Source organism: Tinamus guttatus, unplaced genomic scaffold (genome assembly GCF_059628265.1).
Source record: "Tinamus guttatus ecotype Peru unplaced genomic scaffold, ASM5962826v1 Tinamus_guttatus_pri_ptg000434l, whole genome shotgun sequence".
NCBI classification, from domain to species: domain Eukaryota; kingdom Metazoa; phylum Chordata; class Aves; order Tinamiformes; family Tinamidae; genus Tinamus; species Tinamus guttatus.
Genome location: NW_028288968.1, coordinates 1,495,736 through 1,509,131, shown reverse-complemented (window position 1 = coordinate 1,509,131; position 13,396 = coordinate 1,495,736). Strand labels below are relative to the sequence as shown.

General features: G+C 38.3%; 1 protein-coding gene across 1 annotated transcript in view; it reads left to right on the top strand.

The window, feature by feature from the left end:
* CHCHD3 (coiled-coil-helix-coiled-coil-helix domain containing 3) overlaps positions 1 to 13,396 on the top strand; it is a 135,273-nt gene that overhangs the window by 73,090 nt on the left and 48,787 nt on the right. The window contains exon 5 of the mRNA XM_088531810.1: positions 9,596 to 9,679. Within this exon, the coding sequence (XP_088387936.1) occupies positions 9,596 to 9,679 (84 nt within the window). The remainder of the gene's footprint in view (positions 1 to 9,595; positions 9,680 to 13,396) is intronic.

Genomic DNA, 13,396 nt, shown 5'->3' with positions numbered 1-13,396 from the left:
GCAGGTTAATTATGCATTTAATTGGTTTCAAATTTGTTGCTTTTCAATTTCACTGTTCACTGACTATCTCCTCGTTCTTCGTATTATAAGAAGGAGTAAATACAAGTGCCTCACTTACTGTCTCTGAACACTTAATTATTTTTGTATACCTCTCTCATGTTCCCATCTACTTACACAAAACATTTGTATGCTTTTTGGTCTTTATATATCTCCATCTTTTCTTGCTTTTTGGAGGCTCTTGAGTGCAGTGGCCAGAATCATGGGAAGATACATTTTTAATCTACATTAACACATTCTCCCTTGTCTGCTATGTTCTCTTTCCTCTTTATAAATATTTTTTTTTCTGTTCCTATTTGGCTATTGAAACATCCAGGGCAATTTTTAATTGTCTTGCCTGCATTAGTGTAGTCTTTCTCTTGGGAATTACGATATAGGATAATCTTGGGGGATTGCAATAAAAACACTTCACTTGGGTAGTACCAACTTGTGCTTCCAACATGTCATTAATCTTTGTTGAATTCTGCTCGCCTTCAGACTGCCTGTTCCACCTAGCATTGCTCTGTGACCTTCTCCAGTCTCTTCTGATCTCTAATAACATGAAATCAGTTAAGAAGATCTCCAGTTGGGATCTTCTTGGCGTTATCTTCTTTTCTGGATTACTGAAAGTCATCCAGACTGTGAAGTTCTATAGTGTGAAAACCGGCCGTATTGGCTTCCTGGGTTTGGTCTTTTTGGCCATTTCTAGCTAGTAATTTTCACTGAAGCTATTGATTCCTCAGTGGTCTTTTTTTTTTTTTTTTCCTTTATACATAAGCGATTGCTAGATCATTTTGGAAAATCTCATTTAGTTACCTGTTTGCTCATTTGCATTGTGAGAATGATTTGCAGTAAAATGAAGAACCAGGTTTTCATAGCAGCCAGTCAGTGCCCTGTTATGTTAAACTCCCAAGTGTCTTGTGAGCAAATTTGCAATGAAGGAAGAATAAAGAATAAGAATGTTAACCTTAGACCCTCTTTTAAAGATATTTCCTGCCTTCAATTAATATTTGGTATGGATAAGTGTCTAGTAGCTCAGTCCCAAATTACTAGCTGCAATATCTCTATTTATTTTTAGCTTCTGTTTACTTGTTCCTTTTTGTTGCTTTCAGCTGGTCACTCACTAACAAATTTTCCCATTTTTAATTTGACTAAATGAAGTCTTAACATTTTTTTTTCACCTGTGCAAAAATTGAGTGTTTGCCTTCCTTCCTGCCTTGTCCTAGCTCTTTGCTTTTCCATCAATCTTTTGTATTCCTGTATATTTTCAGTGTTAAGAATGTTATTTATTTCTGTTAGACTAAAGCCGATGCCGACGGAGCTTGAAATATCATGTTAAACATTGCACAGCTGAGCAGTGAGTTCCAGACTCTGCCTTAGAGGTTGCAATCAAAAGACAGGAGAAATAAATTTTCGGTGAGTGGAAAGTTGGGTGCCCAAATTCAATGACACGTGTTTTGGATTATACAAAAGGAAGATGCTCAGCCATAATCAATGGATAAATCAATCCCCACTCATTTCAGAGGGGCTCTGCTCATGGCAATGACTTTCTGTTGTCGACTTATTTCAGAATGCATTGCTAAAACTTTAAAGAAGATCTTGAAAGGCCGGGATTGCTATTTGTGAATAAAAAGAACTATGAAATCTTATATTTCCCACTACGCCCTTCCCTACTGCTATGCCCTTGTGCTTGCTGAGGCTTTTCCTCACCAGCTTTGCTAGATAGCAGTTAGTATATAATAATTTAGCAGGTGCAGTAATTTTTCTTAACACTTACTATTTTAACTCTTAGTTAAGCACCTAGGGATCTGTTGAAAAGAACTCTGTTCTATTACTTGCTTAGATTTAGTTTTCAATATGCTACAAAGCAAAAAGCAGAACAGCAAAAAAAGCAATGAAGCATTCAACTGGGTAACTTCTGTACAGCTTTGACACGTATGGCATGCCACTTAATGATAGGTATTTTCCTTTCAGTGTCAGTCTTCTATGTATCCTTATAGGAAAGGGTCTTTTGTGAAAATTGCAGCATTCTTAACTTCGCTGAAATGATACTCGCTTGGTAATGCTGAGGTTAAATACCAAATTAATCTACAACAGTGAAAGGATTATTTAATTCACGTTCTATACCTGAAATGTCTGCTGCTGACAATGTCTACCTTAAATTGTTTGCTATTTGCAGCACTTTTTATTATTTATTTTTTTAAAATCAAACCGATTAGGATAATCTGTATGTTTTGAGATAATAGGCAATAATATAGCTGAATCATATCAAAGAGATTTCTTTATTACTAAAGAGAAAAATTCAATTTTCAATAAAATTGAAATAAATCCAATAAAATCTAAGCTATAAAAAAAGAGGAAAAAATGCAGTTAACACATTACCTAAAAGATATTTTAGGGAGTGTCATCTTGAATATCCAAAATTAAAGGTCCTGCTTAAATTGTAGTTTGCAGATTAAGAAACAGCTGTCGTAGTTGCAAATGATTCACTTTTTTTTTGCCTTAGGCAGGAATCAATAACTTAAAAAAGCCGAGAGGAAATAAATCTGTGTTTATCTTGTCTTCCAAAGAGCATTTACCTGCTCGGGCATCATCATTTTTTTTGTCTTTACTGGAAATTGGTTACAAGGATAGCAGATTCAGGTGCCAGCTCCAATGGTGCAACCTCAGTTTTGAAAGAAATGAGAGGGATTCATATAGAGTTTAAATATTTGATGCCAAAGGTAAGATATTTGCAGATGGAAAATACCAGTGGCAAATGTGCAGTCACTGATGCTTCCAGACCTCTCATAGAGGTTCGAGTCACTTTGCTGTGGGATTTCAGATGAGATTGGCTTTGAAGTGTGCTGCAACGAGGTGTCGAGTTTTCATCGCTTCTATTAGTGCAGTGTCTACATGAGAAATGTTTCAGTGTTTACCTTCATTTTTCTGAACCTTCAATTTGAAAAGTAAAATAAATCAACTGTGTTTTTAAAATATAATGTTTGACTTCATAGTGTTGGCGAAGAGTGCCCAATTCCTGAAACAAGAATAAAAGTTTCTTCATAGACAATTTAGAAGATTTTAAAAATATATCTAGTCTGAAGTACTATATCTAGTCAAGTATATCTAGTCTTGACTAGTATATCTAGTCAAGTACTGGGTAACTGACATAAGTTTCTTCTAACTTGTCTTTGGCCTTCAGGTGGTCTGAGAGAGAACACCTTGTGGAAGGTACCAGGTGTGTTTTCTTATCCAGGATGTACTGTTTCACAGGATATCAAATACTGACTCCAATATTATTATTCCTTTGTCTTTTCATAGTTTATTCCTTCAAGGATTTCAAACTGCTTTTGTAAAAGCATTATTAGATCAATCTTGAATGGTAAAAAAGGGTACACATCTTATGACTTAAGAGAATATTGGTATGATAATAAAGCTGGGAGTAGAACATAGTCCTAAATATGTTTTCTAGTCTACTGAGGATCTAATTTTGCACCTGACTGCAACAATGAGATGACTTAAAGATAGTTTTGCAGTTGTTCTCCCTGAATTTTACAGGACTGTGGTTCTCTTACTCGAGTCTTATATAGAGAAATCTAATCTGGTACCCTGAAATATTCTATGGTTGCATCGGGTACCTCAGCTGTATCTCTCTAAGCTCCCTAAATCATTACCCCGTTCAGCCTTGTCCCATAGAGTCCCTTTTCAACCTTTTACTGCTAATGTAGTGATAGAAGGTCTTCTCACTGGGATAAAAGCACTGGAAAACCTTGTTGGATAGGAATGTGCTTCCAAATTTCAGTCAAATGGTCTTGTGGCTTACGTTAGAATGAGTCTGTATTTTTTTTTTCTTTTTGACATGGTCTATTTTATTTTCTCCTTTGGCCTGTAGCTAGATTTAGACAATGATGGCTAACATCATGTGTTCCACATAGAAAAATTTCGAACTTCATAAATTCAATTTTTTAATTTTCCCCATTAGCCTCCTCTAAATGCATTCTTGTCTATCTGCACTACTCATTCCTTTAGGACTTCATTATTTTTAGAAAATGCACTGTAGCATATTTACTGGTAATTACCAAATCTCGTTTTAATTACAGTTGTCAAAGAATACGCTTTATGATACATTATTACTGCTGCTGTTTCTAATTCACAACTACAAGTGAAAATTAACATCTTTTTTTTTTTTTGGAAAAGGATGTGTTTGGATCAGTTTTTGTGGTTAGGAGTATTTTTATGGTAGTGGCAACTTCAGAAATAAATGATCTTGGGGAAGGAATAGGGGCATGTGTTCCTAATTGTATTCATCAGTTACTTGCATTGTCCATTGAACACTGGTGCGTGTCGACGTGGAAGAACGTAAAATTTAAAATCATTGTAATCCTACATATATCATGTGTGAAAATTGAGAATTGCCTTTATTGAGATGCTTTGCAGTGAATGAAGACAGTCGTATTTCTGGCCTCGATAATGTATATGTGAGAACTGATCTTTTACAGCCTAGACTTTTCCAGCATGGGAATGGCAATGGATATGGATAGAGCTAGCGTTGGTGGACGGATGTAGGTCATGGTTGAAGTATTTCCGTTCCGGGTCACTGGGTGGGCATCGATCTTGAGTAGATGGTTTAACCTCTTGGTGGTCGTAGTCCGTGCCGCACGTGGGGTTCGTGTGAACGGGTTGTACGGGCCAACATGCTCATCCAGCAAACCTCAAGTGATAAAACAGATGGAAAATCCTTATTGACAAGAGTGTTAATTTTCTGAATGGCCTTTGGAATTTGCTCTCTCGTAGTCCCAGTGTATCATGTTCAGCCTAACTTGTCAGCAGTATTTTCATTAAGATCTTCATACTGTTCTTCTTCATATGGAGCGCTTGAAGGCCAGCCTGTTGCCTATTCATGGATTAACCTTTTCTCCAAAGTGCTGGGGCCTGCCTGAACGCCTGTAGACATTTCATGTGACCTTTCCCTTCGTTCGGTGGCAAGGAAGTCATCTCTTTGCTTAGCCTTTCATCTGGCATATCCCTTGCATCTTGCAAACCCCTTTGGTTTGTCTTGCTCACAACCTTGGAACAGTCACCCAGTAGACTTGGGTCTTAGGTAGCCTCCTTCTGCCTTCCCCTGGACTTCGTGGTCTCCCTGGTCCATGGTGACATGGTTTGGAAAGACCTAGACACAGCACCTGGTCCCTTTCTGATTTATGACGGTGACTCTATAAACGCAGTGCAAGCCTGAACTCTTATTTTGAAGCAGATGATTTGTCTCAAGCAGGAGAAAAACGCAAACTAAATAGATCTCCGGGGTGTTCTTCCATAAACTCAATGGGTGTTAATGAAATTGGAGCTCGGAGCCTTCAGCGAGGGGCAGTTGGAAACGTGGGATTTTGGAGCGTTCCAAGAGCTAATTCTGAACTCTGCCTCCAAACCTGCCCTCCTTCCACTGAACGGTGGCGGTTGGAGCAGCCTTCCCCGCGGCCGGAGCGCCCGAGCCGTCGGCATTCCCCGGGATGGAAATTCCTGCTGGCGCTATGCGGAATCCAGCAGCCACTCCTGAAACCAAAGCCAAGCTCAGCCTTTAAATCTTGCTCCGACTTGCTGGGGATTCGGAATTTTTATTATTTTTACTGTCTGGCGTCGCTTTCTTGGTTGCCACTCTTAAAGGTGACCTTCTGAAGCTGCTTTCTAAATACCACCCCAGCGAGCGCTGTGCTTATTAGAGCTACCTTGCGAAGAAGCAGTGAACCTGCTGCAGTGTCTCATTTACAACGAAAGTGCAGTCTTCAGCTAATTGAATACATGGCTACTCTTAATTATTTTGTTACGGCTAATTGATATTCACTGGGATCATGTTGCTGCGGCCCCATAAATAGAAGATTACCTTACAAGTTTATATTTCTGCAGTGAATTCTTTTCTCCTGATACGTTTATATATATATATATATATATATATATATAAAAATATATATATAATATATATACAATATATATATAATATATATATATATATGTATGTATATACTTTAAAAACATTTTGCCATGAGTGCATTATTTCACAAATGCCACTTATATTAACCATATGGGTGAAGTGTCTTTTACTGAATTACTTAGTGGCCTTCCAGATCGTGCAGTTGCTGCCACAGCATAGGGAGTCGAACCTGTGGTTTAATGTTTTGTCCAGGATTCGTATGATTTTAATATTTCTGCTTCACTAGGGCAATGAAGACCCCTATAGATTCAGAGCAATGAGCTGTGTGAACATCACTCACCCCCACGTGCAGTGAAATCCTGCTCTTCGGTTGCTAATTCTCTTGGGAGGAGGAAAAAGAATAAAACAAACTTGACAGGGCAAATCTTGGGTTTAGATAAGTATCCTTGGAACAGATAGAGTTTCCATTCCTCCCTCTTATGTCTGCTGTACATACAAATTTAGTGATAGGAAACCATTAAACGCATCCACCTCTGTTTTGTGCAGTGTTCAATTGGAAGCGAAAAAAAGAATTTCAGCATGGAGGCACATGCAGATTCTCAATAATCTTTTACATATTTATTCATTTTCTATGGGCCACTTCACAGGGACAGCCTCAGTATTAATTGTCTTTATGAATACAAGCTAGTAGATGCAAATCTTACAAGCTGCTTGGTTTTCTCACAAAATTTTAGTTCTGTACCTAACTGCGTTCAGATTTTTTTCCATAAATCTCAGTTTCATGGCATTCTACTTCTGTTCATTCCATAATTTTATCTGGCTCTTTATTTTTGCTGTTGATCATGTAGTAGGATAATACTGAGGGAATGACTTGCAGATATAGCCTCTTAACTGAACTAGCTTTAAGTCACACCTTAGAAAAGAAGGAGCTGAAGTGTCCTTTGCTGCCAAGAATGCCAGATGATAATTCTGTAAAACGCAAAATCTTGAGGTTTTGAAGTTACTTTTTAAAGTAGTATTTTCAGTTCATATTCTTCATTAGAGTGATGTTTAAGCCTTTCATTCTTACTTTTAAATTCAACAGTTTTCTTCAATTTTCCCATCTTCTGTGTTGTACTTCCAAAGTTCACATGTCTGCATGTTAATCTTTTTACGCAGACCAGATGCGTAGGTGTCTGGCCTATATAAAAACACAAAAAGCAATCACAACAACAGCACTATTGCAAAATTATTCCAGGGCTAATGTCGATGGAGCCAGTGTGAAGTAAATTTTATTATGAATGGGTCTTAAATTGCTCAGCACAGTAAGGACTACCAAGCACAATATTGGGAATTGAGTTAAAAATAGTAGCCGCCTAACATGAATAAACCATAATTTGTGTTTATAAATGAGAGAAAAATTAGGCAGAAGAGCTGCAAGCTTTCCCACAAATTGGAAATACAGCCGTAGAATAGTGCAGCCTTCAACTGTGCTCTGAAGGAATCATGGTAAACGTATGAGGGTTTTATTTTATTTTTTTTAGCATCCTATTTTTTTTAGCACTCTCTTTTGCTGCATCTTCCTGTCTTTCCAAAGTCCATTTTGTTGCTTGATTTCAAGTCATCGATATATACTTGAATTCTAAGAACTGAAAATGTACAAAATTATTGTGAATGCACTGGAACATTCATTTTACACCCGCTTTTGTCACTGATCTATTTAACTGAACTAACTCACTTGAACAAAAGGGACATTCTTGAGCTTGCACATATTTTGGGATGATGAGACTTGTCACACACAGGATGATTGCATAGGGTGAACTATGATACTAACAAATCATAGCGTTTTATTAGATATTTGAAAGGGAGGCCCAACGTGCAGTCACTTTTCAGTTGTTTATGTACCCAGGGCAAGGGGCAGGTCTGAGAGATGACACACGGATTATCTGCAGAAAAGGCAAAAACAGGGTCAATAAAAGCATGGTAATTAGGTTGTAGAATATTTAGTGTAATCAGCTTTGGAAAAGTCTCTAATCGGTTTTCTGAAGAGGATAAAGGCCGATTTAAGTGATGGTGGATGGGCTGGTAGCAAGGGCTCTACAGACCTGCCTAGAAGACAGGGTGTTTGGAGCGAGCCAAGGTTTGGTTCATCCAAGTAGACCTAAAATTTGACTTTTTTGGATTTTGGATTTTTTTTTTTTTTTTTGGATGAAGGATATTTTTGGTGAAGTTGCACGAAAAGAAAATCTTCTGTGTAGGTTTCCGCGTTGTTCTAGACCGCAGATGTGCTCAACATCATGTATTTCTTTATTTAGATTCACCATTTTATGATGAATTTGCCTTGACTTTTTTTTTCCCATTTTTGCATGCTTCAGGAGATAGAGCAAAAGGTAAGTAGGTGTTAAGCAAGGAACAGCTGAAAATGCAAAACTTCTGTTTTATTCTTAGACTATTGCAAAAAAAAAAAAAAAGTCTTCTGAAGCGAATCAAGTCCTATATCTGTATAAGTGTAGTTCGGTGTGTGGTAGAAGGAAGTTTTCTGGTGTATTTCTGGTGTATTTTAAAATTTTAATGCAAGAAGGTACTGAAATTCCCTTCTTAGCAGTACAAGGTGAGATGGGAAACTTTACAGTGGGCTTTGTGGTATTCAGTACTGAGTGAAAACAACATGCTAGAGTCAAATGACTAATTCTTTGTAGCCTATTGTAGTAATGACCACTGGTATTTTATTATTGTTTACTAGAATATTTTATTTTACAGTCGTTATGAGCCCGGAATGAATTTGCACTGATCTTTTAGGTGTGAAATTCTCCATCCGTTTTTAAAAGAATTGTTAAGTATTTCCTTTAAAGGACTTAAAGCTCTATATGTGTTTTATGTGTATGCGAACACTTTTAATGTTAACTTTTATAAGTGTTCACTTTTAACACTTATAATAGTTAATGCCATTAATATTATATATTAGTATATATTCCAGAGGAAGCGCAGTTGCAGGCCCGTGGGCTTTGGTAATGCAGTATTGAAAAGTCGGATGTCCAGTAGCTTAAAATAATGTGGAAGTGGCTTGGTCAACATGATTGATGCTATAGTAAAAGTGTTCCCGCTTACTTGATTGATGCTTCAGCCATTCAAAGAGTTTCCAGGAGAATAACTGCTAATTAAACAGGACAGAAGAGTTTTAAAAGTAGTGTTTATGTCTACTTTTGTAAATATGCTGAACATTTGGCTCTTTCTAAATATTCAAGTGTTTAGAATTGACTATTTTGATCTTAAAGTATTCACTTAGTAACCGTCTAGGAAAAATTAATAAATATTTAGGCTCTGCAAACTTTTCCTTTTGTACCTGGAGGAAGAGTCCTAAGTTCGGAAGTGATCCGCAAAGTTAATCAAAAGACTTAATTTCTATGGGGAATGTTTGGTTCTGTTTCTAATGTTTCCACTCACATTTAGACTAAACATGGCACAGCTGTTAGCAAGCGGGGTGAAAAAAGTGCAACAAACTCTCCTCATACTTTCAATCATCATTTTATTAAAGTACTGTTCAGCAAAAGCTAAGAGACTGCAATTCTCAACCACTGCGTACTACTCAGTGGTACAATTTATAGTAGGTGTTTTGCCTTGCAAGTGATGCTCTTTCTTGATCCAGTTTTATCTCTCTGTTTCCTTTTTTAGGCCAAGCAGCTGGAAGAGAAAGACAGAGAGCTGAGGAAACACGATGCTTACTACAAAGAGCAGCTGGCTCGCCTGGAAGAAAGGGTGAGCTTCCCCTCCGCTTTAATGATGGGTTTTCTGTGCATTTCTGCTCCTGACTTTCTGGTTATGCTTTATTTTTAAACAAGATGACTTCTCTAAGGACAATAAAAAATCAAAGCTGTGGATATGGCTTTTCTTTGGTATTAACTACAACTGTGTCTGTCAGATTGACAGGATGCAGAGTTTAATGTTGAAAATGTTGTTTTCTTACTAGCCCACTAGTTTCTTATATTTGCAATGAGATTTTATGGCAATTTCATACAGAGAGTTAATTCCAACAAAAGGGTTTATTTACAACGGTACAAAAGAAGAACCCGTGCAAGTGAATGAGTATCACCCAATAATCCTAAAATTGCATTTGAGGTGTGTAGGTACACACTGAATTTCTGCTTCCCTTGCTGTCCACAGTTACATTCATTTAGCAGAATTAGTCCTTCAAAAGCCATCCACATGTACACGGAAATGTTTAATATTAAGTGTAGGTCGTTTATGGCATGTTTAAAAAGCACTTTGGGTCTAGTCTCACAGTAGACTTGAAACAAAACAGTATGCAGCTTGGTAAGCTGTGTGCAGTGTGTATATGAAGAAATATTTTAAAATATTGTCTTTATTCTTGTGCATTATAGGATGTTATTCAGTGTAATTTTTGAACAAATTATAGTTGTCATTGTTTTCTACATCAAATACTACCTATTTGGACTGCTTTGGATTTTGTTAGCTTTGGGAACTGTGTTCATACGATACAAATTCCTTGTTGCAGCCAAGCAGGATAGAAGGAAACAAAACCCTTGTTTTTGTGGATCAGGAAGGAGAGCATTTTGCACATAATTGATCTTAATGAGTATTTTAAATACAGATCATTTGAGATACTGTCTTGGTGTTTTCACCCATCGTTTTGAGGATAGCATTAACGAGGTCATGTTCTTGGCAATGAACAGCAATTTGAAGGGATGCGCCTAAATTAGTTTAATGATTCTAAAACCTTGTTATTTATACAATTAAAAACGAAGACCCTTCCTAAAAAAAAAAAATAAAAACATAGAATACCTTCCTTGTTTTCAAATAACTGGCTGGTGATGGAGGACAAAGCCTGTGTATCTACCAGGCTGGTCTGGGTTAATTCTTAATGCGTGGTTGTATGTGTGCTCTTAGTTGATCTTCCATTAGCATTATAGTGCAAACAGTGTCATGATAATGTATGATAAACCACGTGTCTTCATTTGAAAGCTTTTGTTTTACCTTTTTCAGGTGCTATGTAGCACCTCAAAGTAGATTTCCTTCTCTGCTTGCTTTTAAAGTGGATAGCAAGAACCAGTAGCAAGCAAAGGCGCCTTCGAATGAAGGAGTCGATATGGAGTCGTGTTTTAATGTGCCTGTGAATATATCACTGGTGTGGACAACTAAAATCATGAGTTGTGAGAAGCTCTAGTGTTACCTTTGTGCACAAGAGTATTGCTAAGCTGTTGTCCCTCCAAGGGTGTGAGATGGATCATCTCTTGCCTTGTCTTCTTGGGGCTGAATTCTGCAGGACCGCAGCAGGGAGTTCTTCCTCGACTGCCTCATTCCCTGGAAAACGTTCACCCTGTCTTTCAGAACTGAGGTTTTCTCTTGAAAACAAGACCAGTCTTTTCAGTCTGACCCCTTACTGTTTTTGAGGAACCTTTGCTTTGGCAAATGTCATCACGTTGGCTTTCGAGGTGATCGTTCCCATGTGTTCAACAGAAAGAAGAGTGGCCGAGTTACGAAACGAGGTGAACCCTGTCCTCCAGATCAGGGTTTGGACGTGTTTGGAGGTTTGGAGATCACAGAATACAAGCCCAGAGCTTGTGTCTCCTGCAATCCGGGCTTTTACACCTGCAGATTCTTCTAAGGTCAACTTTAAGTCTCAGTACTGGCGATTTTCGAGCATTGGGCTGGAAACAAATTTTTAAGAGCAAAAGGAAGGACTGGGAACACTTTGGAAATTAAAGAGCATGATAATAGACTGCTTATTTATTCCTAGAGTTGTGCTGATTGTAGAGAGCTACCTAGTGTACGGATAGGAACCGAATGCAGAGAGAGGATGAGGATGGAAGGTGAGGCAGGAGCACGTGAGGCTTGGGGAAAGTAATGCCAGGAGGAAGAAATGTGCAATATTAGTCTGTCACCTGTGACAAAATGCTAATTATCTGCTTAGATCATTCTTACATCAAATAGGCTGACTTAAAAAATACTTTGCTTCATCTTATGTGGGATTTCTGTCTGTTGCATCACCGAGTGTCAGGGCTCATCTCTGTGATTAATTGGCTTTTTGATTACTTCGCTTTTTTTCAATTAGAAGCCTCATATTTGTGCTCCTCGGTGCTGCTGAAACAACAATGCAGACGTTGATAATAAAGGGAGCCGACAACGCGGCAGATTAGTGTCAGCACAGCGTGCTGCTTACGGAGAAAATTATTATACATATTCCCTGCCAGATGAAGCCTGTCAATTATAACATATCGCAGCGCCTGAGTGAAGATGCTCAACCTTTTCAGGGGATTAATGCAGGACAAAATAACTGCGCATCGGTGACAGCTGTGATACTAAAACATCAACAGTTCTATTCTCGAGGGCAATATCTGTTCATAAATTTGGTTTACGTGCTAAAAACCTTTTGTTACTTTCCAAAAAAGCAGCGATTCCCCTAACAGCTGCCAGTGTTTCTGGGTCAAAGATAGCGGCCCGGTTACGAGTTATTGCACACGCCGCAGCGGCCGGGCAAAGTGAGGTGGTTTAGTAAAGGAGTTGAAGAACAACCTTCTCGTGCAGCGGATCTGGCTCGGATATTGAGTCGTTATTTAAGAGTTTGAGGGAGAATTCCTCAGTGTTAAAAGGGCATCTTCAGCTCTTGGGTTCCAGAAGATTTATGAAGAATGTTTCCTGCATTCGTTCTGAGCGAACAGACCTGTTTAGGTCTGCGTAATACATAGCTATAGGAGATGGAGGTAGAAGTTTTGGGGTGATTTATTGATTTTTTTTCCCTAATTACCATAGCCGTCATTACTTTTTTAATTAAAGCAACTGGTAAAACAGCTGCTGTATCGCCATGTTTTCTCTTGTCTGCTAGTAGGTTAATGGTGCTTCTTGACAACAAAAACAACAAGTTAGATAGTAGTGTTTGAATCACCGATGCATGTGTACCCTACCTGTGTAATACCAGTTACCTACTATATGTAATTGACATTAGTGATGTTCTAATGGTTTGATTTCTCTTTTTAACATAGTAAAGCAAGCAAAAGTAAAGCAACCTGAAACCTCAGACAAGTTGTAAACTTCCTACCTTGACGAGTGGTGCTACAGCCTCTTTCCGACCCGTGTCTCGTGTTTGTGTGTACACACACGTGTGCTTCTGTCACGTTGTATCCATCTCTGTCCTATTCAGCATCTCCATCTTTCCATGATGCCACTTGAAGAACATCTTCCAAGCCACAGGGGCTGTAGATCCCTCGACACATCCCTAACGTGCATCACACTGATGCACAGGTTGTAGTCACACCTGCACAGTTGCATTAATTTTGGCTACGGAGCAGCTTGTCTGCTGTCATTCCTTCACTTAGTTGTTGCTGCTTTTGCTTTAAACTATTTTTAATGCACAGGGGAATGCTGCTAGATCCTTTCCCTCTTCTTCCTATGGTTTTGGTGGCATGTGGACCGAATGATGACATACGTCTCTGCATGCTTCCATAGAGTGATGCAGCT